At 44.2% G+C, this 26,753-nt stretch overlaps 1 protein-coding gene across 1 annotated transcript in view; it reads right to left on the bottom strand.

The window, feature by feature from the left end:
- CHP2 (calcineurin like EF-hand protein 2) overlaps positions 1-23,133 on the bottom strand; it is a 95,970-nt gene extending 72,837 nt beyond the window's left edge. Inside the window, exons 1-2 of the mRNA XM_069206957.1 lie at positions 22,917-23,133; positions 9,689-9,761 (exon numbers count right to left, since the gene is read on the bottom strand). Coding sequence (XP_069063058.1) covers positions 9,689-9,761; positions 22,917-22,986 — 143 coding nt within the window. The 5' untranslated portion in view covers positions 22,987-23,133. The remainder of the gene's footprint in view (positions 1-9,688; positions 9,762-22,916) is intronic.
- Positions 23,134-26,753: the final 3,620 nt, after the last annotated feature.

Raw genomic sequence — 26,753 nt, 5'->3', positions numbered from 1 at the left:
TGTTTCAAGTCCCTTGCGAAGCCGAGTGGTTCTCAGTCATCGACTTGTCACAAGCATTCTTTTCGGTGCCTCTTCATGAGGACAGCCAATTTCTCTTTTGTTTCAAATTCTTAGACAGAGTTTACAGTTGGTGTCGAATCCCTCAAGGGTTTTCTGAGTCACCGTCAATTTTCAATCAGATTCTAAAGAAAGACTTGGAAGCGTTAGAATTGCCATTCGAGTCAACCCTAGTACAGTACATTGATGACTTACTGATTGCATCTAAGACAGAAAGTGGCTGCACAGCCGACACCATTGCTCTGCTGAACCATTTGGGAAGGAATGGACACAAGGTGTCTCCTTCAAAGTTGCAGTTCTGTCAGAAGAAAGTGAAATACTTGGGTCACCAAATAGAGAAAGGGTCACGGAGAATAATGAAGGAAAGAATAACAAGTGTACTTCAAATGAGTCCACCAAAGACGAGGAGGGAGGTGAGGAAGTTTTTGGGGATGGTGAGCTACTGTCGCCAGTGGATTCCCAACTTCTCAACTCTAGCAAAGCCTTTACTGAAACTGACCCAGAAGGATGCTTTGGATGAAATAGAGCTGAAAGGAGATGAGATGGATGCTTTTATTGAATTGAAAGAATGCATGTGTAGGGCTCCAGCTTTAGGTATGCCTGATTACACAAAGCCTTTCACATTGTTTTGTCATGAACGTGATGCATGTTCTTTGTCTGTCTTGACTCAAGCCCATGGTGGCATAAACAGACCAGTAGCGAACTTTTCAGCTACTTTGGATCCGGTCGCAGCAGCACTGCCTGGGTGTTTGCGCGCCGTAGCAGCAGTTGGTATCAGCCTCACTCAGAGTGAAGGAATAGTGATGGGACATCCATTAACAGTCATGGTCCCTCACTCAGTTGAGATACTTTTAACCCGCTCCCGAACGCAACACATGACTGGAGCAAGACTCACAAGGTATGAGACAATAATTCTGGGCTCACCGAATGTGCAGCTGAAAAGGTGCACTACGTTGAATCCAGCAACCTTGCTTCCCGGTGAAAATGCTAAAATTGAGAACGCTGAAGACGTCGAGCATGACTGCCTTCAGGTGACTGAATTTTGCACAAAACCCCGACCTGACATTAAGGATACTAAGCTTGATGAAAATGACCAAATTGTTTTTGTTGATGGGTCTTGTTTAAGAGATGCATTGGGAATATTGAAAGCAGGATATGCTGTATGTACTGTAACAGGTGTCTTGGAAGCGTCCTGGCTTCAAGGAGTCTATTCCGCACAAGTAGCAGAGCTTGTAGCCCTTACAAGAGCATGCCAACTGTCTACATTGATGAAGGTTACCATTTACACTGACAGTCAGTACGGGTTTGGAATTGTGCACGACTTTGGGCAACTATGGTCACAGAGAGGTTTCCTGACCTCTTCAGGGTCCCCAGTGAAAAACGGAGAGAGAATAAGGGAATTGTTACATGCCATTCAGATGCCAGCCGAAATTGCAGTGGTAAAGTGTAGTGCTCATACAAAAGGACAGGACTATGTTTCCCTGGGAAATGCATATGGGGATCAAGTCGCAAGATTTTGTGCCTTGAACTGTATATTGCTCAGGGATGAATGGAATTCGATAAATGAGCCAGAGCTCGAACCAGCTGAAGCTTTTGCCTTGAAGGTCGTGGATACAATGGATGAGCTAGAAGCATTACAGAATAGCGTCAGGGAGGATGAAAGAGTTTCCTGGATTAAGGCACAATGTACAAAGAGACCAGATGAGTTATGGGTTTCAAATGAGGGAAAATTTGTTTTACCAAATAGTCTCTTATCGCAGCTAGCGCGGTTTTATCATGGGCAGGCTCACCTAGGGAGAGATGCCATGATAAGATTGTTCAAAACTGATTGGTTTAACCCCAGATTCCGTCAAGTTGCAGAAGCAGTTTGCCATCGTTGTGTCATTTGTCAACAGATGAACCCAGGAAAGGGAACGGTTGTGAACGTGAGCCACATTGGTAGGGCGGGTGGCCCGTTCAGCAGAATGCAGATGGACTTTATTGAGATGCCTGTGCATGGAGGTCTGAAGTATGTGTTGGTGATTGTGTGCATTTTTAGTCACTGGATTGAAGCATACCCCACACGTAGAAATGACAGCCTTACAGTTGCAAAACTATTGTTGAGGGAGTTGATACCACGTTTCGGATTCCCGATCTCTTTAGAATCAGATAGAGGAAGTCACTTCAATAACGAGGTGATAAAGTTACTTTGCGCAGCGCTGAACATTGAGCAAAAACTGCATTGTAGCTATCGCCCTGAAGCCTCAGAACTGGTGGAACAGATGAATGGTACACTGAAATCAAGAATGGCGAAAATATGTGCATCGACAAATTTGAAATGGCCTGACGCATTGCCTTTGGTGTTAATGTCAATGAGAAACACCCCTGACAGAAAGACTGGATTGCCCCGCACAAAATTCTCATGGGCAGGGCCATGAGACTTCCTGCAGTTCCCGCAAACGCGCTTTTGAATATTACAGATGATATGGTGTTAGACTACTGCAAAGGTCTGGCTGACGTGGTTCGCTCTTTCTCTCACCAGGTGGAAGCAACCACCTTGTCACCCATCCAAGGTCCAGGACACACACTGAAAGCAGGTGACTGGGTCGTGGTAAAGAAGCACGTGAGGAAGTTGTGTCTGGAACCCCGTTGGAAAGGCCCTTTCCAAGTGATCCTGACGACCACTACCGCTGTGAAGTGTGCGGGAGTTCCCAACTGGATCCACGCCAGTCATACAAAGAAAGTGTTGTGTCCCACAGATGAGGAAGTTGAAGCGCTGAAACTGCCAGTACCTGATAACAAAGTGCCAAGCGCTGAGACAGAGCAAAACAGAACTAGAAGCGAACAGGCAGAAATAGAGGAGAGAGAAATATTCTCTGAGGACGAAACAACCGATTCACTTGGGGAAGACCAAGGAGAAACCTCAGACAGTGACGAAGCAGCTGAAGGTAACAAAGAGCCTGAAGCAGCTGAAGGTAACAAAGAGCCTGAAGCAGCTGAAAGTGATAAAGAGCCTGAAGAAAGTAACGGTGACAAAGGGCTCGAAAGAGGTGAAGAAGCAGGAGAGCCTGATCAGAGGAGGGCTTTCCCAGAAGCAGACGGTACAGAAAAAGAAAAGAAAAACCTGATTGACTCCCCAGAAGGAGGGGACAAGGCAGAACAGAATGAAACTGTTCAAACTTCTTCAGAAGAGATCGCAGGTCCATCAAGTGGGCACAGTGCAAAGAAAAGACAAAGTATATCACTAGTAAAAGTAAAGACTAGAGAAAAGTTGAAAGACAGTGAAGGGCCAAGAGTGAAAGAGAAAAGAAAGGAAGTGTCTGTCGTGGTACCAACATCAAGTGAAGAAAAAGACTTGGCCAAAGAGGAAAGTACCAGTGAGGCAGAATCAAAGAGAGATGCAAAATTGAAAAGGAAAAGGATACCAAACAGGAGATATTCCGGTCCAGAATGGGCATATGTAGTCAATGACGATTGGACTGACGAATTTGTATCTCTTAGCCTCGAGAAAGAAGAAGAAGAGATACCAATAGAAAAGAAAAGTTTTATGGACACTATTGACTGAAAAAAAAAAATAAAAAAAAAATAAAAGACTGAGTTATTGCCGAATTGGGACAAATGCTGCTAACCGATAAGTGACTGGGCTCCTGAAGAAAACTGTGTGAACATTGCGCTTGTTCAAGCTTTGTAACTAATTGCTAAATCGTTTCTTTTATAAGTGCTTCTAGCTCTCTGATTCTATACAGATCATGACACAAAACAGTAGAGTGAAATATTGTAAATATGCGTGTATAGGCTTGATAACTGCATGTGTACTAATAATAATGGCAATAGTGCTTGCAACGCGTGGTAAGGGTGAGAATGAGAAAATTGATGCTTCTACTTCTGCTCCTGTTACTGTCACTGAACTAACCGCATTGAAAAGACTAGAATTAGATGAGAGACACTTGCATGATAAGAAGGAACTTTCGTATAATGTTTTCTATCGCCTACTAACAGAATATGTTGAGACTATGGATGCGAAAGATTGTTATGTGTGTACACAGATACCGACATCGGTAAAGGAAGGGGTGACTTATCACCACATGCCTCTTACATATGGGATTACATGTAGTTTAGTAACTTCTAGATTTTATGGTCAAACTAACATACAGTATTTTTACTCAAATTATGATGTTACCTTTGCATATGTTCCTATAATAACGCAACTAAGCCAGATTGCTAAAGATTGGGATGCTAAAATAATGAGGGAATTTTTCGAGCCAATGCAACCTTTTGAAACAGCTCACGCTCATAGGGAAAATCTTACCTGCTCGCTCACTGCAGTAGAAATAAGCTTTTTAGATCGCACAGATGATAGAAGGGCACAAATGAATGCGAAATTAGAAAAAGAGCTAAGTAAGAGGACTTCAGTAGATCATTATGCTTTTGCTGCAATAAAAACACAAGGGAGAATAGCTTTAGACGCTTGGCATGTAGGGATGTTTTGTATATATCGAGGTGAATCTTATTATGATAACATTTTTGTGGGAGCGAGTGAATGTAAACATACGTTTATCTTTAAGGCCAAATGGACATTCATGCTGAACGGACTTGACCCTGTCATACCTGGTGTATATTACATTTGTGGGCATAATGCCTATTATCGTCTTCCAAAGGGATGGTGGGGGAGATGTTATTTGGGTATAGTGTTCCCAAAGGTTTATCAACTGGATGACCTATCGGTGATTCCAAAGACGTCTGGATCTCATCGTATCCAGAAAAGAGAGACCGCAGCTGCTGTGGTAGGAGATATATTTGGAGCCATGATTCCTTCATTGGGAGTTGTGTTGAATTCCATCAAAATAAGAAAGTTGTCTACTATAGTGGATAACATGTTGACAAAGTTTTCAGGTGCTATAATCCTGATGGATGCTGAACTTGCAGCAGAAAGAGCTATGACTCTTCAAAACAGGCTTGCCCTAGACATCCTTTTAGCAAAGGATGGCGGCGTTTGCAAAATGCTTGGTGCGCGTCACTGTTGCACGTATATACCAGACAACAGTGTGAAGATTAAAACTATGCTTGCAAATCTAACAAAAGAGAGTGCAGACTTGAAGGAATTGAAAGAACCAGGAGTGTGGGAGAAGGTTGGAAAGGGAATTGCTTCAGTGGGAAATTGGCTTGGTGGCATTTGAAATGGAATATTACTAAAAATAATACAGGGAATACTAATAGTACTAATTTGCATCTTTGGGATTTGGGGAATAAAAAGGGGAATACTAATGATCATGGCAAGAATTAAAAGAAGGAAGGAAGAGAAAATGATGAAAAGAATGGCAGAAGAATACAAAGCAAGAACAAGGGGAAATAAAAGGCAAAGAGAACTGACAGAATTTTAATGGAATAAAATTTGTGGGAATGGTTTGTGTGATGACAAGTAGTCATCAGAGGAGGGATTGATGACGCAGAAATGAAGGTTTTACCTTTATTAGCGCATAAACGTAGTGCTGCAATAATCAAGTGTGACTTTAACCGAACTAATAAAGATTGTACGGGGACAAATGTGCCCTCAGAGTAGTTCGCCAACATTTATAAGCGTGCTTTATATAACGTGATGTATTAGAATTGTACTAATCTGACATAACCGTAAACGTGTGCTATGATTTGCTTGTTTGAAATGTTTTAACTTAGCATAACTTTAGTGGAGGCTTCGGCCTAGTTGCCTTGTCTCACGATTTAGATGCTCGTGTTTTTCTAACGTGTTAATAAAACGTGTATTCTTGCTTGAAGCTGTACTTTTCCAGTGAGATCGGTTCACATGCTTATCTTTAAGGTTTCGTGCCAGCCTGGCATCTTCTTCTTTGCTCCAAGGTCAATCTGCAGGTGCAGACAATGGACGCTCTGAAAGTGAGTTAATTGGTAAAATATGTTGCAACTTACGTTCCCGACTCCAAGGATAATGTATGCCTAGGTAGAAGCTTGTGAATTGTAGTTTTTGATTGGACAATTTGAAGCCAACCTATGAACCCTCCAATGGAAGACCCTACTGGATTTGAACTGTTGTCTATTTAAACCTGGTGCACAAGAAGAAAGTACGCCATTCGCCATTATTCGCCATTTTAGCCTTTACCAGCCCATCACCCGCCATTAGCCATTGGACATTACCCGCTATTGCCGACTTCGTCATTTTGCCATCTTCTACGATGCCAATTGATGTTCGATGAAACTTTGATGCTTTCTCTAATCGAGAGAAAGAGACTTTAAGTAATTCTCGCCCTAGAGACTTTAACTTTGATTCGTCCCTTTGCATGAAGTAATAGTTTGTCCTTTTTGCCGCTGTGAGGCAATTGCCCCGTCCACCCTGCCCCTTTGCCCCCGTCCCATGCTGATCGAAACCGGTACCTGTGAGACGAAGACTTCCTTGAATGCTGATTGAATTTGGTAAATATGAAAGGAAAATGTACAATTGCATTGTGTTTCTTTTTAGGTAACCAACTGCTGATTTTTGATAAGAGCCCTAGTTAGGAGTTTTCCAAATTAATGTTGCTAAATTTTTTTTTGCATGAGATCCCACATGCAGATGCTAATTTGAGGTTAGATGAGGATTCATTTGTTGCACAATGCAATTTGAGACCTTGTTATGCTGACTAATGTATGCAATTAGCTCATTACAGATTATAGTTTTAGTGGTTTGCGTTGCTATTATCGAATGCATTGTTATTCAAATGCTGCATAGATTGCATCTGTTTCGCCGTTATGGACAGCTATTAATGTTCATTTACATATATCATTTGGTGTTGAGACACATTTATATCGTGCTAGCTTTGTTAATATAGGGAAATAAATTCATTAACTTTGAATAAACTGGTGTGGTTATTCATGGCCGGAAGGTCATGGTTCGCCGAAATGTTTTTCTGGATTAATTGTGAAGTGTTATGTTGATCAGGGCATTGCTTATGTTCGTTATTGATTATTGATTTGATTGAATTGACTAATCTCGGGTGAAGAGAGCCCCACTTGGTCAAAAGATTCATCGACCCAAGAGCGTCCAAATACAGGTAATTTATTAGTACGGAACGCTCTATCAGTGTCAGAATCCCCATGGCGGCGGAGCGCGGTCCGCCGCCATGGAGGATTCTCAAGGGCAGCGGAAAGTCGGCGGGACACCGCCGACTTTCCGTTTCTGGCCGCGGCTGAACCGCCGCGGTCAGAATGCCCAGCGGTGCACCGCCAGCCTGTTGGCGGTGCTACCGCCGACCTCCGCCATGGCGGTAATTACCGCCAGGGTCAGAATGACCCCCAAAGTGTCAAATCAGTAACACACTGCAAACAACATTTTACCATATGAGCTTGAGATTGCGCCACAAGCTACTCAATACATGCCAAATTGACAGGTCCCCTCCCTCAGGGTCTTCAATGATGCATTATAAACTTGAGGCTAAGGAGGTGCCCTGACAACAACAAACCATTTCCTCAAGCCCGGGCTGCATCCTGACAATGAACACTAATCACCCAGACTCATCTGCAACCCTCACATACAAATTACTCCTCAGATCCAGTTTGCACACTAGAAACCACATCATTAAGGCCAATGGACTACACCCATGTAAAAGTGCCCTCCCTCATTTCAGGCTACTCCCTCCAAATAAAATACAGATTTGTGGTATTCACCCCAAAATACCCTCTTACAGATAGGAGCACTCTGAACTGCTTAGAACCCCCATCGGGTGAGGGCTGCAGTCCTGGAAAACAAAATAACTTTTTTTTCCGGCCTGCAGAAAAGGCTTCTGTCCCTGCAGTTTCAGTCTGTACAACTCAATTACAACATATCCCCTGACAAGCTAATATCCTCAAACCACAGCCCTGCCTTACTAGTTTGGCCTATCTTCCCACCTCCTGCAAAAGGCCTTCATTTGAGAGGGACCGGCTCCAATATCCATAAGGTCCCTAACAGAAATGGGCAAGCCAGGAAACTCACTGGGCAAGCCAAAACCAATCCAAGGATTTCCTTGGCTTTAAGAGTCACAGTACGAGGTGAACCATCAAATGAATCGAAAAGTAAATGGTGCAGCAAACGTCATGTACAGATATAGTGACATGTCTTCCTCCGTTCGGCCATCAGAGGTTTGGTCACTCGATCGCCTGCCCGATTTAGAGTGGGAGGTCGAATGGCTAGTTCCTACTATACCTCACCGTTGTGTAAAACCTGGCAGCAAGGGACAGTAAAAACGTTTAAATTACTCCCACACTATGGGAGAATACTCCCTTTGTGGGAGGGTCATTAGTTTTTGTCTTTTAAAAACAAACTACCGCTTTGAGATTTTGTTTTTGAAGAAACAAAAACAAGTTAAACGTGTGAGGGGTGGCAGTCATGTTTGCATCCATCGGGTGGCAGGCACATAGTCTTCCATCAACCTTGATTCATTGACAGGAACCACTGTGACATCAGTTACTGTCAATAACTAGAGTTGTCTGCTAAGGGTGGACAACAGCTCTAAATTTGGAGGATGAGTACTCTGTCAGGGCAAAGGAATATTTTACTCCATCACCCTGACGGATTAAATGCCATCCACCATACTCTAAATCAGGCCCATCATTTCTCTCACATCCGGTGCCCTAACATCACTGCCATGAATTGACCCCGAGTTGTCATTTTGTGTCCCATATGTATGGTCTATAATGTTGCATGTGATGCAACATTATTACCCATTAAAGTATATGTAGTTCAAGGTTTTACATAGCATGCATCCTGAACTGAAGTTCGTCTCATTGTTGAGGCTCAATTGGAATGCGGCACTGTGAAGTACAGTTATTTGTGTAGGTGCAGAAAATGTTAAAATGCCTTCATCCAATAATTCTTAGCATAACGGGATTGGAAAAGGTTGTTTTTATGTTGCTGTCACTGCCATCACCCGGCAATATATAGCTGAGAAGAAGCACATCAGCACCTCGGTGATGGGAATTGCACTGACAAGTAAAACAAAGAGCTCACTGACCTCCTATGGTCTTCAGTGAGACACATGGAAATTGCAGCTCGGCTCCGCTGCCGACACACACAGCAGAAAAGTAATTTTTTTTTTAGATTTTGGGTGCTCAGCTGTCCTGCTTCTACTGAGGATTTACTTTTTTAATGTGCATTGGAGCGGGAAAGCGGTGTGCTTTGGGTGTTTGTCTCGGCTCTGTTTTGGCACATCACTGCCAGTGGAACAAGAGCCGAGCCAGGCTCGACCCTTACTTGCCTCGGCCTCCTCTAGTCTCAGATCCACCCATCTGGGAGTACATTCTTGTGCCCTGCTGCACACTGGGCCTTCTTTCCGTGCCTTTCTCATCCCAGCCTCCCAGCTGTGGATCTCAGGGAGGCAGCTGTAGCTGTACCGAGGATTGCCAAAGGCTGTGTTTTAACTGGTCTGGCCTGTAGGTTTAAGCTCAGGCCGGTAAAAATATTAGGAAAAGCAGTGAAGTCTGGTGTGTTAAAACAGCAAAAATAACAAAATTAGTTACTTCAGAAGGGTTATTAGCGTAAACAGAGGAATACTTGACATGTTTTAAAATAATCCTGACAATTTTATGCAAAGGTCTTTTCACCCACCAATACTTGGCTGTTCCATAACAACAAAAGCAAACAAATGATCAATATTTTCTCTAAGAAAGATGGCGACACTATATGTACCTGAGGTAGCCCTTGCCTTCCTTGTCCAGCGCCTGGAAGCGATGGTGCAGGCGGATGATGCTGGATGGAGAAACTAGGTAGAAACATGAAGTTATAATATTAACATCCATATCATGCATTTGGACTCCCTGAGATCCCGACCAATGCTTTTTTTTAATGTGTTACCATTAAACATTTCTCATTTTGATATCCTTGTGGCAAGCAAGGCACACTGATATACAGGCAATTAGAGATATACAGACATTACAGCTGGTTTAAGCACACACAGTTCACAAGAATATTAAATCAGTGTTAACTCATCTAACAATAGGACAGAGCCTCTGGTGGACAGTATCTTCAGTAAAGCTTGAAGTGGTTCAGTTGTGTTGCAGGGACGTTCACTGAAGTGCTCTGCTTGCCATAGCTGAATCAATAGTAAATTACATAACAATGTACAACTTGTAGAGGTCAAAGGCAGACATCATATGTTTGACTGCTTGATGCCGTGTAGGAGGCAAAAGTGTCCGCTGCAAAGAGTTTTGCAAAGGCTAGAGGTCTCGCGGCGCAAGGCAGCTTTAAGGGAGATTCATGCGATCTGCACATTTTACAGATGGCAGATCAAGAGGAGGAGATCCTGTGTGGAACTTCGGGCCTGGTTTAGATCTTGGTGGAGGGGAATACTCTGTCGCAAACATGATGGATATCCCATCCACCGTATTACGATAACATTATGTCCTATGGAGATCGTAATACGGCAGGCAGGATATCCGTCACATTTGTGACAGAGTATTCCATCCGCTGTGATCTACATCAGGCCCTTAGAGATGATTCCAAGGATTTTGTGTGTGCCATTTTGGAGGAAGAGGGGAGCGATCACAGCTGGCATTCACTTTATGGTAGGAGTCAGCAGGGTACAAATTGCAGCGGGGGGGTTAGTCCATCACTACGCTTCTATGGGGAAGAGTGTCATCTTTGAATTGAGTGTAAAAGGTTACAATGAACTCGTCCCACCTCAGCGACAGGGGATATTTCCGAAGGCCCTCGTCCTCCTCCAGCTTAAGCAATATGCTCTGTTTCTGCCCCGTCAATAACTACACGATGACACGCATCTGCTGAGGGAGGACCAGCAGCCTTCCAAAGGCATGTGATAGCCCCTATTGCCAATACAAGAGCTAAACCTAGGAAACGAGACAGGGCTTTGTGTGCTTTAGAGCGGCTGAACAATCCCAAAGCACAAACATCCCAGCCGCGTAGATTATGTCCCAACAGCATCTGTAATTTATGCATTTCTAGATTCCATGAAAAGGTGAGTGCGGAAACTGTTGAATTGTTGTTAAAGGTGTTAAACTGGCACTAATGAGGTGAAACCTTTGCTGATACAGACCCAACGTTTATTAAAACTACAAAACACTGAAATACTGCCAAGGAAAATGCTGCAATACACTGCATAATTTGCCTTTTCCTGTCACATAATGAATTCAGTTTATTCATCCCCAAAAAATTCTAGGGAAAGTAAACTTGTAGAGTCTTCTGACATGTTACCTTGCTACCCACTGCCAGTCTCTTATCATTCGACTGAACTTGTTTCGGGTCTCCTGGTACACGATGACTGCATTCTCACCTGGTCTCCCTGCACACCACACAATGGAGGTACCCACTGTCAGCCTCTTGGCAAGCTACTCCAGTACTCACATTCCTCATGGCATAATATGGTACTCACATCCTGGTGGGTACTCACAGACTCTCATCTTGCACATTATGACAGTACTCGCTGCCAGTCTCCTGTTACGTTATGGTTCTCATGGCACACCACCAAGGGTACTTACAGCCGTTCACATGTAAATTGTATTTGTAAGTTGTATTTATATAATGCTTACTACCTCTGAAGAGGTGTCAAAGCGACTTTCGGCAAGTGGCATGCTGTTCAGGAATACAAGAGGAATAGTGTCATACTCACAGCCTGCCTCCTGACCGTTTGCTGCCACAATACTCTACACACAGACCAATTCCATGCAAATAACCACGGCACTCAGTCATTCTCCTGATATACTCGCACCGTGTTTCCTGGCACACCACCAAGGTATTGCCATGTCATTCTCCTACATTCAACCTCACCTGTTACAACTATGCAGATGACACCCAAATCATTTTAAAAAATGGATAGCACAAAGACTTCTGCAATTCAAAACTTGATGAGTTCCTTTATGCCATAAAAACAGGGATGATGAATAATCATCTAAAGCTCAATATCTTAAAGACAGAGGGGGTCATTCTGACCCTGGCGGTAATTACCGCCATGGCAGAGGTCGGCGGTAGCACCGCCAACAGGCTGGCGGTGCACCGCTGGGCATTCTGACCGCGGCGGTTCAGCCGCGGCCAGAAACGGAAAGTCGGCGGTGTCCCGCCGACTTTCCGCTGCCCTCCGCCGCCATGGCGATTCTGACACCCCCTACCGCCATCCAGTTCCTGGCGGTTCTCCCGCCGGGAACAGGATGGCGGTAGGGGGTGCCGCGGGGCCCCTGGGGGCCCCAAAAAGAATTTCAGTGCCTGCCTAGCAGACACTGAAATTCGCGACGGGTGCAACTGCACCCGTCGCACCTTCCCACACCGCCGGCTCAATTCTGAGCCGGCGTCCTCGTGGGAAGGGTGTTTCCCGCTGGGCTGGCGGGAGGACTTTCGGCGTTCGCCCGCCAGCCCAGTGGGAAAGCCAGAATGACCGCTGCGGTCTTTCGGCGGGAACCGCGTGGCGGGCGGCGACCGCCGTCCGCCGCGGTCAGAATCACCCCCAGAGTGTTGTGTTGTTATGTATGTAATTATTCTAGATACTATTATTCTAGATACTGAGTTGTTATTTGAAATATGTTGTTGAATTGTGCGCGTGTCTCCATCGCGTGTCGGAGTTCGGATTCGAGAATGGATGGGGAGTTGTTGGGAGATCGGAGAGAGGATTGGAGAGGAGACACGGAGACACGCAGTGCAGTGTATTCGGCAAGCCTTATCTCTTGTTGATACTTAATAAATATTTCATACCAAATATAAGGACTCCGACTTTACAGATTTGGCGACGAGGGAAATCGGAAGAGGTTGTAACGACGTTAGAAACCCGCGCGGCATAGAAGAAAGGGTATGCATTACCGGTAAGGCTTGCCGGGATATCTAGAGAATTAACTCGGTTTTACTGTACTTGGATTTCGTCTACGGATTCGTTCTATCATCCTTTATTTTTTTTTAATGAGGATGTGTTGGTAAAAGAAGTGTTAAAGAAGCGTTACCGTTAATCTTTGGTGACAGTTGAAACGACGCTCACCATTCTTCTTCACGAGATATATTGGAAAGGATCCAACTACGCTGCACGCGCTCTTACGCATGCGTGTTAACTGATTAAAGGAAAGGTTTTGGCAACGCTACCTGTTAACGCTTGCTGAAGCGTTTTTGCTATATTGGAGGACGAGGAGACAAGGAAACGAAATACAAAGAGTTTTATTTTTTTTTAATATTTTGGACATGCGTTTAACAAGAGGAAATGTGTATTAAGAACTTTATCTATACAAGTAAATTTTATGGAACGATTTCTAGTGACATTTTTTTTATTTATAATTTTTTTTTCTTCTCATTCCAGTTATTGTATATTAAAATAAAAAATGTAATATATAATTTTGGACGTTAACAGATTCAATATGGCTACACAGCAATTTTCCCTTCAACCTCCACAGACATTTTGGCCAGCGGGTGCGAGTCCATGTATGAAATGGACAGAATGGAAGTCGTATTTTCTGAATTTTCTAGAGACTATAGACGAGGAAGGAAGAATGAGTTCAGAAAGGAAGAAAAAGATTTTTCTACATTCGGTGGGCCCTGAAGGACTAAAAATATATGAATCCATGACAAAGATTAGTGGCAGTGGGGACACTAATGTATTTGAGAATGTGTTAAAGGAGTTTGATAATTACTTTGCACCTAAAGTATGTTTAGGTATCCTAAGATACAAATTTTTTCAGAGGAAACAAGAATGTGGTGAGACGGTGGATGAGTATGTTACTGCGCTCAGAGTTTTAGCGAATGATTGCAAATTTGACCATTTGCAGGGGCAGTTAATTAGAGATCAAGTAGTAATGCATACCCGTGATCCAGCAATTCAGGAAAGACTGTGGATTCATGGAGATGCTGAGTTGGATGATATTTTAGCTATTGTAAGGAAAGCTGAATTATCAAGTCGTAGTGCGAAGGCAGTTAAAATGGAAAATAAGGAGTTTATGGAAGACACAGTTAACAAAATAAAATATAGGGATGTGAGTAAATTAAAGAAAGAAAGTGGAAAGAGTCAAGAGACATCAAATTTTGATGGTCAAAGGTGTTATCGCTGTAATAGTAGCTCACACTTGGCTTCCTATAAATATTGTCCAGCATTGAAGCAGAAGTGTATGGCTTGTGGAGTTATAGGACATTTTGCTAGGGTTTGTAAGAAAAAGAAAAAGAATAACACTGTGAAGTATGTGGATGAAGTAGGTGATTATTCAAGTGAAGATGAGGATAAGATCAATAGAGTCATGCAGAGTAGTAAATTGATAAACAAGGATCAAATGTTTGTGTTCAATGTACGTGAAGAGTCATGTTGCAGTAAAAAGAAACCAGTATGTTTAATGCGCATAGGAGGGATAGAAATTCAAGTTTATGTTGATTCAGGTTCTCCTTTTACTATAATTAATGAGGAAGTGTGGAGGTCAAAATTTGTTGGAAAATTAGGCAAAGGTTTACAGGAACCTGATATTAGTCCAGAAGGGTTTTCTGGGGAAAAAATAGATTTGTTAGGGTTCAGGGAACTTACTTTTGCTTTTAAGAACAGGAAGTCTATAGGAAAATTATATATAGCAAGGAAGGGACCTTCAGTCCTAGGTTGGAAGGACCAGGGAGATTTGCACATCACACTTGATCCGAATAGTTCGGAACCTGTCATGGTAGTCGATGAGGGAGAGAGCATTGCAAAAGAAATGTTAAAGAAATTTCCTAAGGTTTTTAGCTGGAAAATTGGTATTTTAGAAGGTTTTGAACATAATATTGTTCTCAAGTCCAATGCTTGTCCAAAGATTCACAAGGTGAGGAATATTCCCATTCTGATTAGAAGTGAAGTTGAGAAAGAATTAGATAAGTTGAAGGAAGCGAATATCATTGAACCAATTGAATCTTCCGAGTGGATTTCTCCAGTGGTAGTAGCTTAACGTGCGAATGGTAAGATTCGTTTATGCATAGATTTGCGCCACTTGAATAAGAATATCGTAGTGGACAAATTTCCTTTACCACGGATTTCAGAAATGTTGACATTAATTAAGGGGGCTAGATGGTTTTCCACCATAGATTTGTCCGCAGCGTACCATCAGATCAAATTAAATGAAGCAAGTAAAAAGTACACAGCGTTCATTACTCCAGTGGGATGTTTTCAATACAAGAGATTACCGTTTGGTTTAGCTTCGGCAGCTGCCATCTTTCAGAGATTGATGTATCAGCTATTTGGGAAACATACCAATGTAAGATGTTTCCAAGATGACATACTATTGTTTGGGAGGGATAGAATGGAACATGATAAAGTCTTGTTAAGTGGAAATGGTGTGACCATGAAACCTAAATTAGTAGATGCCATTTTGAATTCTCCACATCCTATGTGTAAAGATGATGTCAGGTCATTTTTAGGAATGATCGAGTTCTATGCAAAATTTGTGAAAGGTTTCTCTAGCAGAGTGTACAATATCAGACAGCTGTTGAAAAACCATGTTAAATTCAATTGGTCACCTGAGTGTGAAGTGGAGTTTGAGGATGTTAAAAATGCAATTGTGCAAGCTCCTATTTTGGGTAGTTTTGATCCTGATTGTACAAGTGTAGTAACCGTGGATGCCAGCAACAAAGGATTGGGAGGTGTACTGACACAAATTGATGCTTCAGGAAAAGAGGTCATAATTGCTTTTGCTTCTCGTGCATTATCACCGAATGAAGATAATTTTTCGGTGATTGAGAAGGAAACACTTGCATGTATATGGGCACTGGAGCATTACAGATCTTTTGTGTGGGGTAAGGAATGTATTTTACGAACGGATCACAAACCGCTAGTGAAATTACTGACCACAGAAGGAATGTATAAGGCATCAGCAAGAATTGCAAGAATGTCAATGCGTTTGCAGGATTTTGTATATAATATTGAGTATGTTCCTGGAAGAAATAATGTACTGGCAGACTATTTATCCCGTATGCCCACAGAGATTTTGGAATGGAATGAAGAAGAAGTGGAGGAGTTACAAGTTGCTTTGATTCATGATGATGAAAATTTGAGCATAAGGGAAGAGGTGTGGAAGGAAGAATATTCCAAGGATTGTGATTTACAAAACCTGTTAAAATGTGTTATGAATGGTTGGCCTAACAAATCTAAAATGCCTAATATACTTAAACAGTATTGGGAGGTGAGGAGTGAGCTTTCAGTTGTTAAGGGAACTGTTTTTAGAGGTGATAGAGCTATTCCACCAATGACACTTAGGTACAGGATTTTGAAGTTATGTCACGAAACGCATTGTGGAATAGTGAAAACTAAACAGAGGGTAAAAAGATGGTATTGGTGGCCAGGAATTGATATTCAGGCAGAAAGGGTTGTGAGAGAGTGTATCGTGTGTGCAAATTCTGATAAAACCTTAAATACTTTAAGGCCTAATATGTGTGAACCAATTGTTCCAAGTAAACCTTGGCATACTATTGCCATTGATATTATGGGTCCCATTGGTAATCCTGGGAAGTACATTATTGCCATGATTGATGTTTTCTCCAGGTGGCCAGTGGTGAAAATGGTGGATAAAGTGGATTTGTGGGAGGTTCTATCATTTATGGACTCTACGTTTGTTGAGGAAGGTTTACCAGTACAAATCATTAGTGATAATGGGGTACAATTTACATCTGGTTTAACGAAGAAGTATTTTGAAAGAGTTGGTATTAAACATAGAACGACATCTTTATATAATCCTAGTGGAAATGGTATGATTGAGAGGTTTAATAGAGTTATGAAGGGTGCGATTCAGATTGCGTGTAAGAATGGAAGTGATTGGATGGTCCAGGTTAATAAAACATTATGGTCGTATAGAACTTGTTATCATGAAGCACTTGGGTTATCTCCTTTTGAGCTAATGAGGGGTAGGGTACCAAGGACGAAATGTAATCCGGAATGGTTATTGGAGGCTTCTGAATGCAAAGTACCATTTGAAGAAGTAAGAGATCAAATTGTAAGAAAACATAGGAAATATAAGCAGACATTTGACAAGAGTAGAGGTTCAAGGAAGGATGTGGAAGTTCGGGTAGGTAGTTGGGTTAAAGTGAAGAAACCATGGAAAGTGAAGAAGGGTGAGAGTCAATTTTCGGAACCTATTCAAGTGAGTAAAGTTCTGCGCAATGCGGTTCTTTTGAGTGATGGGAAGGTATGGAACCTTAAGAGGATTGCAGTATTTAAAGGACAGCCTATTAATAGGCGGAACGTAGATGATTTTTTAGAAGATATTAGGATGGAAGAGAATATGGTGAGTGACAATCTCATGAATGACAGGGTTGAGGATGGTGTGTCAGATTTGCAGGATGAGGAGGTTCTGGAATGTGTGACTAGTGACGTTGGGGGAAGTGAAGTAGGGCAAAATATTAGATCTATGGAAAAGCAATTAGCTTTTGGAAATGTTGATAACAAGGAAGGTTCAAGTTTAATGGGTAAAAGGATTTCTTGTAAACCTAAATGGTTAAATGATTATATTTTGTGATTTATTTTTAATATGTATGTATTGTTTTATTTACTCTTTTGTAATTGTTTAAGGGGAAGATGTGTTGTGTTGTTATGTATGTAATTATTCTAGATACTATTATTCTAGATACTGAGTTGTTATTTGAAATATGTTGTTGAATTGTGCGCGTGTCTCCATCGCGTGTCGGAGTTCGGATTCGAGAATGGATGGGGAGTTGTTGGGAGATCGGAGAGAGGATTGGAGAGGAGACACGCAGTGCAGTGTATTCGGCAAGCCTTATCTCTTGTTGATACTTAATAAATATTTCATACCAAATATAAGGACTCCGACTTTACACAGAGGTTATGATCTGCGGACAATGGCAAAAGTACCAGCATACCGCCATATGGCCTATAGAACTTGAAGACCCTCCTACAACATCAAGAGAAGTTAGAAACGTAGTAGTAACCAAGGATTCAGACCTACCCCTGATACTGCATGTTAGCAACGTCACAAAAAGTGCCTGCAACACAATGAAAACACTACGTTGCATCATCCCATACCTTGCATAACAACATAAACTGCAAGCCATCCTCACACTTGTAAACTCCAAACTTGATTATGCCAACCGCCTATACCTTGGTGCACCCACATTCATAAATGCAAAATACAACTCATCCAAAATGCTACTGTAAAGCTTATTCTCCACCTTTACACAAGAGAGTGCATGCCTCCAGTCCTGCAATCACACCACTGGCTACCTTTAGCTAGAAAGGCTATGTTCAAGACACTCTGCATTGCCCACATAGCCTGCCGAGAAAAAAGACTGCTATATTTCCAAGGTAAATTCAAGTAATACAAACCAAACAGAACACTGCACTCCATACTTACACCACTTACTAACATACCACCTTGCCCTGAGAAATTCATAGGAGGCATTGCTTTCTCAGTACAAGCTGTGAAGCTCTGGAACTCACTACCTCCCAGAAGCACCCTGGAGCATATGCACTTCTGAAGATGGTTGAAAACATGGCTATTTCCTTGATAACTACACCAACCCACATCCTGGCAATAGAGACAAAAAAACGGTTGCACCCTCAAGCGCATTCCTCAGCTTACGACCCACAGATTGGAAACAACCCAACCAACAAATTGATTCAGTATGGAAGTAAGCTGAGAAGGGTTGACCTATGGTTCACCATGGCATTATATAGTTATGTACTTCCATATATAACAGTTATGACCCAGTATAATACTAAGACCACAATAAGGCACAGTAAGTAGCAAATTGTAACATTAACCTATACCTCTTATATTCCCATAAGACTGCCGTCACCAGAACTGTACAGTCAAAAAAATCAGAGATCATAAAATAAAACAGGCATGGAATATCTGAAGTAATATGTCACACACTATTGGACAATTTGGAGGATTTTAATGTAGTCCACTATTGCAGGTCCTGAAAATATCTATACACTCCGATTGCTTCTTCATATCTCACAATGACACTCAGATATGGGATATTGATAACAATGCCCATCCGATCAGATCTCTCTACTTCGCTCTTTCTCCAGCCACGATAGGTCAGTACCACAACTATACACAAAATCCCATTTGGACAACCTAGTGCGACAGCCAGCTCAACAAACTATATCATAAGAAATACCATAAAGGGAGCTATCAGCATTCTGAAAACCATAAAAGTGCACGTCTGTCTGTCACACTTCATCATACGACACACTGTTACATACTGCGTCCCATAACACGATAACCGCACCTCTGTGGTCATCATGCACGACATGAAACAACTTCTCACATTGGATCAAAAAAAAGACAACATCCTTCTAACCACAGATGCTACACTCTGTAGTGTGCTACCCATGTAGGCAAGAGATTCAGTGCCCCACATAGGGGTAGTAAGGCTATGTAAATGCAGCAAAACTAACATAATACCATACTGCTCATACCACTTATCATGCAATGCTATAATACTCAGTAACTGCTGGCTTCCCTGGCACACCAACTGGTACTCATAGACAGTCTTCTACCACACCGCCAGGGTGCTTGCAACACGTCTCTTTGGTTCTCACTGCCTGTCTACTGGCATACCATACTGCCAGCTGTTCTCCACAAGCATACCACAACACCTGTATCTTGGCTTACTATAGTACTGGTGTTATTGTCAGCTCTCTGGTACTCCCTTGGGTATTCACTGCCTGCATCCTGAAAGACCACTGTATATGCAGCCTGTCACCTGGCACAGTATTGTGCTTTCAGCTTGTCGCCTGGCACATCACCATCCACATTCAGTTTATCAGCATTTATCTGTCGTACTCGTTACCTGCATTATGGAATACTATGCTTCCTAATGTCTGTCTCCACAAATACAACCCGAATACTCACAGTCTGTCTCCAGGCATCCCATCATACTTGATGTATGTCTCTATTCAAGCAACAGCAGTCACGGCTTGTATCTGGGCACACCTCGGGCGCTCAGTCTGTCTATTGGCAATCTAGGTTCCTCACAGCATAACTATTGGCATACTACCATACTCACCTCCTGTCTCCTAGCAAACTGAGGTGACACAGTACTGGTGGCTGTTTCCTGGCACACCGCTGGTGCCCCAGCTGTTTGTCTTTTGCCACTGTGTTAAACAAATCCTGCACCCTGAGGTAATACAGTACTCGAAGCCTGTCTCCTGGCCCACCTCTGGTGCCCAAGCTCAGCCCGCACCCTAAGGTGATACAGTACTCGCAGCCTGTCAGCTGCCACACCTCTGGTGCCCAGCTGTTTGTCTTTTGGCGTGCAGTGTTAAACAAATCCTGCACCCTGAGGTGATACAGTACTGGTGGCCTGTCTCCTGGCACACCTCTGGTGCCCAGCTGTTTGTTTTTTGCCGTACTGTGTTAAAGCCTGCATCCTGGGGTGATACAATACTGGTGGCCTGTCTCCTGGCACATCTCTGGTGCCCAGCTGTTTATCTTTTGGCGTGCAGTGTTAAACACAGCCTGCACTCTGAGGTGGTACAGTACTCGCAGCCTGTCAGCTGGCACACCTTTGCTGTACTAGCTGCCTGACTTTTGGCACACCTAGTTAATCACATCATGTTTCTGGCTTCCTAATGTACCCACAGCTTGTCTCCTGGCCCAGCTCTAGTGTTCTAGTAGCTTGGCTTTTGGCAACCTTCGTTAAATACAGCAGTCAGTGTGCGTCTCTTGGCGCCTCTGGGGGGCTCCTGCCTTCTTATGACAGCCTAATGTATTTACAACACGTCTATTTACACAATACTGGGGTACTTGAAGCCTGTCTCTTGGCAGGCTGCAGTACTATCCCCTGACACGCTACTGAGACACAAGCTGCCTGTCTCGTGACATTGTATTTGGATTTATTTAGCGCTTACTAGCCCCGATAAGCTGTTAAAGCTCTTTAGGGCGAGTAGCACGCTACTCCGGAACCCAAGGTTAGTAGGTAATTTAGAGATTACTGTTGGTTACTCTGATTAGTCATGAACTCTCAAGAAACATCGCATGCATTTACTCCAGTCACTTTGTGACACATTAACACCGGGTAGGGGCGGTCATTAGCAGGGGCTATGTGCTTTCAGGTGAATGGTTGGTGAGGTAGGCTGGTGGTGATTAGATGATGTTGTATCACAGGGGTAGGGTTTTAAAGAGGAGTATGGTGTATGAAACGAGGCACAGTGTCCACAGTCTCCTAGCACACCTCGGGTGTACAAGTTGGCTATTTTTGGCGAACTGCGTTAATAACAATCTGTTTCCTGACAGAGTATTCAGAGCCTGTGTCCCGTTACACCCCTGGTAACTTCCTGGCATGTTCCAGTACACAAAGCATGTCTCCTGACATACTACAGACCTGCGGCCTGTCTGCTGACATACTACAGACCTGCGGCCTGTCTGCTGACATACTAGAGACCCACTGCCTGTGCTGACATACTAGACACCCAGGGCCTGTCTACTGGCATACTACAGACCTGCGGCCTGTCTGCTGACATACTAGAGACCCACTGCCTGTGCTGACATACTAGACACCCAGGGCCTGTCTACTGGCATAGTACATGCCCACGCCCTGTCTGCTGACTTATTTCTGCTCTACTAGCTGTCTTTCTATGGCACACTCCGTTAAACTCAACATGTCTCCTAACATGCTACAGTACTCACAGCGTGTCACCTGGTCTCCACAGCTGTCTCCTGGAGCACCTTAAGAGACCTCCATGTCTATAACGTCCTTGCATATTCATCTACCCACAGCTTGTCTCTTGGCATTCGACTTACAACGTGTCTCTTGGCACACTACTGAAAGCCTGTCTCTTTACAATGTACTCACAGCCCGTCTCTTGGCACTGTACTTACAGACTGTCTCTTGGCACTATATACTTACAGCCCCGTCTCTCGACACACTACTCACAGCCTGTCTCTTGGTACATTACTCGCAGCTTGTCTCGTGGCACAGAATGTATAGCCTGTCTTTCGGAACTCTTCTCACAGCCTGTCTCTTGGCACATTACTCTCAGCCTGTAACTTTGCACTGCACTCACAGCCTGTCTCTTGGGACAGTATGCACAGTCTGCTTCTTGGCACACTACTCGCAGCCTGCCACTTGGCACGGCACAGTATTCACAGCCTGTCTCTAGACACTTCAATCGCAGCCTGCCTCTTGGCACAGTATTTACAGGCCGTCTCCTGGCACAGTATTAACAGCCTGCTTCTTGACACTCTACTCGCAGCCCGCCTCTTGGCACAGTATTCACAGCCTGTCTCTTGACACACTACTCACAGCCTGTCTCTCGGCACAGTATTCACAGCCCGTCTCTTGGCACAGTATTCACAGCCTGTCTCTTGACACACTACTCACAGCCCGTCTCTTGGCACAGTATTCACAGCCCGTCTCTTGGCACAGTATTCACAGCCTGTCTCTTGACACACTACTCACAGCCTGTCTCTTGACACAATACTGTAAGCCTGTCTTTTGCCACTGTACTCACAGCCTGTCTCTTGGCACTGCACTCGCAACCCGTTTCTTGGCACAGCACTCTCCGCCTGTCTCTTGGCACAGTATTCACAGCCTGTTTCCTGGCACACTACTCGCAGCCTGTCTCCTGGGACCAGTGCTTTAAATGGGCCGGTACTCTCCGGTACTGAGTACCGGCACTTTTTTATTCTGAGAGGGAGAGTACCGGCATATCTCAAGAAAAACGTAATACTTTTAATTGGAGAGTACCGGCACTTCTCGGAAACAAGCAGGTACTCGGGTACAGAGTACCTGCACTTCTATTTTTCCATTTAAATCACTGCTTGGGACAATATTCTCAGCCTGTCTCTTAACACTCTACTCGCAGCCTGTCTCTTGGCACAATATTCACACCCTCTCTCGAAACTCTACTCACACACAACCTGTCTCCTTGCGCACTACGCACAGCCTATCTCCTGGCACAGAATGCACAGCCCGTCTCTAGGCACATAATTCACAGCCTGCCTCTAGGCTCTCTACTCACAGCCCGTGTCCCTGCGGATCTCCTCTACATCTGGGATCTTGCTGAGGTGATGAGAGCTGTGGCCTCCCATGTTCGCAGCCCGCAGCGCCGATCCCTTCTTGGTGTTTGTGCCGCCTTCGCCCCGGTGGTACCAGGACCGCGCCCACAGCCCAGGGCTTCTGGGCTCGGCCGGTCACGCCGCCCGTGTTGTTGCACAGACTCTGGACTCTGTCCCGGGATCCAAGGCCACTGACGGCCCCAGGAGCCAATGCGGAGTTGGGAATCGCACCCAAGGAGGGACTTCCAAAGACATTCTCTGGCCCTTTAAAGCCGCAGCTCTCGCTAAGATTTGATGAGTTTGTGTGTTTTGTATAGCGCCAACTTGCAGCCTTTCGGCCGCTTCGCAGCTTTTCCAGGCACCCCTGGGTTACAGAAGTAATGTCAAGAAATAGCGGAGTCAGAAGATACGGTCACGGTGAACCCGGCATGAAGGGTGGTGCATCATTCATGCATTCACATGATTGCTGCGCCGCCCACTGTGTTTGTACTGCCCCTTGTAACTAGGGTGACCAGACGTCCCCGATTTCCCCGGACAGTCCCGGTTTTCAGAGGACTGTCCTGGTGTCCCGACGCTTTTGTTCATTTTACACAAATGTCCCGTTTGTGGGGGGCAAAAGTCAGGTCAACCTGCAAACTCCTTTGTTAATTTGAAATAAATATCCCGGATTTTAGGACAAAGGTCAGGTCAACCAGCCAATCGGAAGTGAAAGGTGTGCTGTCCTGTCACATGCCCCTCTAGAGTCTCAAGTACTTCTGATGCCTGCTCCGTCTCTCACACACACGCCCTCGCGCTCTTTTTTTCTTTCTTTCGTTCTTTTACAGGACAGGGCAGATATAAAAGTGAAACTAAAGGCTTTTGCCCTACTTTTAAGTCAAACCTGTCCCGTTGTTTTCTGTTCAAAATTTGGCCACCCCACTTGTAACACAGAGCATTAGCGCTAGTCACACCCGCATTGTGCGCACTGGCACTGCCCATTGGCAAGAAGAGTGTTAGAAATGGGGTTTCTGGTTGGCTAGGGTATGCACCTCAGCCAGGCAGAACTTACCCACTCTAGTCAGGGCAAGGGAGTTACACGTCCAAGATAACCCCTGCTCACCCCCTTGGTAGCTTGGCACGAGCAGTCAGGCTTAACCCAGAGGCAATGTATAAAGCGTTTGCACAAAACACACACACACATGTGACGCAATATCCCCACCACAAAGGAAACACAACACCAGATTATATGAAAATATACTGTATTGTACACAATGCAATTATCAGACCAAACATCACATATCAGTACTATCCTGCTACCTTAGCAGTTGTCAGAACGTTACACATTAGTTACTCTGCAAACTAGCAGTAGTCACACATAACACACAGGTTACTTAGTATTCTGCAACATAAGCAGTAGTCAGGAAACACGTTATCACATTAGAACACTTGTCATAAGAATATCATAAAACGCCCATAGTAGGAACATTAGAAAACATATGGCAAGTTAGGGAAACATATTAGCAAGTCATGCCCATAAAAGGAACATTTGCAGATGTATATGACACACCATCAAAAACAGGTAGGCAAATATAAATCAGGAGAAGTCTCTAATAAGAACTTATGTTCCATATATTGTTCCTTTAACAGTACCTGGCTTGATGAAGGCACATCCAGTGCCTAGAAGGCGAACAATGGGGCCCCCGGCGCTCCTATTCGCAAAATGGGGGCCTCCCTTATACTCTGGGGTCAGAGGAGGGCGACATGCACCTCCTCTCTTATATAGACAGGCCCCTCCGGGGACTGTGATTACTGGGGGCCCCCCAGGGCCTCAACCGTTCCTCACGAGGGGGGCCAAAGCCAGCAAAAACAACTTAGGGCAGGAGGGGGGCACCACGCACCCCCTCTGGTTTAATGACAGGCCCCTCCTGGGGCTTGCGATCTCTGGGGGCCCCCCGGGCCTCCACTGGCCCTTCCACCAAGGGGGGGGGCACAATAATGCCCGTTTTACCTAACAGCAGAAAAGGAGCGTCCAGGGGGCACTCCCCGCGCCTTCCCCTGGTCCTGCTGTGAAGCCACAAGAAGATCGGACCCCTCCTGGGGCCCGAGCAGACACTCGCCTGCACCTGATGCGGTGCGCGAGTGTTATTACAGCTTCCCGGGCCGCTGCGGTGATCTTATATAAAGGGGCACAATGCAGCCAGGAGCCTACGAGCTCCCAAGGCTCCATAAGCGCGCTGCAAACCACGGAGAAGCACCCCTCGTGAAGAAATTGATGCAGGGGTCAGGGGCCACAGCACCCTGCCCCTGGGGAGCAGAATCTTAAGACAAGGTCCTCAGGTGGAGGGCCCAGCTACAGGCCAGAACAAGGGAAAGGCAGCAAGTGGCAAGTCCTTCACAGTGACCAGGCAGGTCACAGGTCAGCACAGCAGCAGCAGTCCATGGCGGTTCCTGGTGAGTCCTTTCAGCCTTTGGTGTCCAGTTCCAAGATGATTCCAAGAGTCTCCAAATTGTGGGGAAAATTCCCCTGTACTTATAGTCAGTTCTTACAGTGTTTTACAATGGTAGGGAGAGGAGGTTCCAGCCAGTTACAACTGGTTCTGGGAGTGCCCCCTCTCTCCTTTCAGCACAGGCTCCAAACATCAGTGGGGGGTTAACGACCCTATTGTGTGAGGCCAGGGCACAGTCTTTACAAATGCAGGTGTGCCCCTGATGACGCAGGAAAGAGGGTCCAACATATATTCATACATATCATGTAATCAAAAGCACATAATGTAGTGTGATTTTAGTAAAGAAAATAATGTATGAGGGAAATTGTGCCCTCTGGGTAGTTCGCCATCATTGTAAACGAGCTTTATTAATCATGAAGTATTGAAAATTGTAGTAATCCGTCATAATTGCAAATGTATGCCATGATTTCTTAGTTGAAACTGTTTCGCTTAGCTTAAATTTAGTAGAGGCTTTGGCCTAGTTGCCTGGTCTCAAATTCTAACTGCGTGGCTTTTTCCTTGAACTAATGAAACATATATTCTTGCTTGAAGTTGTATTTTTCTAGCAGAGATGACTAATACACTTATCTCCAAGGTTTCGTACTAGGCCGGTTTCCTCCCCTTTGATACAAGGTCAGTCTCTGCAGGTGCGGACAATGAAGGTACAGATAGTAAAATAATTGGCAAACCATGTTACAACTTGTGTTCCAAGGCTCCAAGGACAGTGTATGCATAAATGAGAGCTAGTAAAAAGACAATTTTCATTGGACAATTTGAAGCCAACCTATGAACCCTCCAATGGAAGACCCTGCAGAATTTGGAATGTTCCTTACTTAAACCCACTGGACAAAGAGAAGTCAGCCATTTTCTTTGATGCCAGTTTGAAGCCAGATGCCAGACTCCATTTTGGACGATACTCTGATGCCCTTTTCTCTATCTGAGAGAAAGAGACTTTAAGAATTCTCACCCTAGAGACTTTAACTTTGATTTGCCCGTCTTGCCCATGCAGTAACTTTGCCCCATCCTCCTTGCCGCTGCAAGGAAGCTTGCCCTTAACTTTGCCCCTCTGAAACCTGCTCCATGCTGATCGAACCGGTACCGGAGGGACGAAGTCTTTTCTTGAATGCTGTTTGTATTTGGTAAATATGAAAGGACAAATGTATTATGCATTGTGTTTTTCCTTTTAGGTACCAACTGCTATTTTGATAGGGTCCTAGCTAGAAGTTTTCCAAATTTGTGTTGACTAAATTCGTTTTGCATGAAGTCCCACATGCCAATGCTAATTAGAGGTTAGTCGAGGTATTCATTCGATGCATCATGCTAATTTTAAATCTT

The sequence above is a fragment of the Pleurodeles waltl genome, chromosome 9 (assembly GCF_031143425.1).
Source record: "Pleurodeles waltl isolate 20211129_DDA chromosome 9, aPleWal1.hap1.20221129, whole genome shotgun sequence".
Classification (NCBI taxonomy): domain Eukaryota; kingdom Metazoa; phylum Chordata; class Amphibia; order Caudata; family Salamandridae; genus Pleurodeles; species Pleurodeles waltl.
Note: the sequence above shows the minus strand (reverse complement) of the source record. Positions and strands in the feature narration are given on the sequence as shown.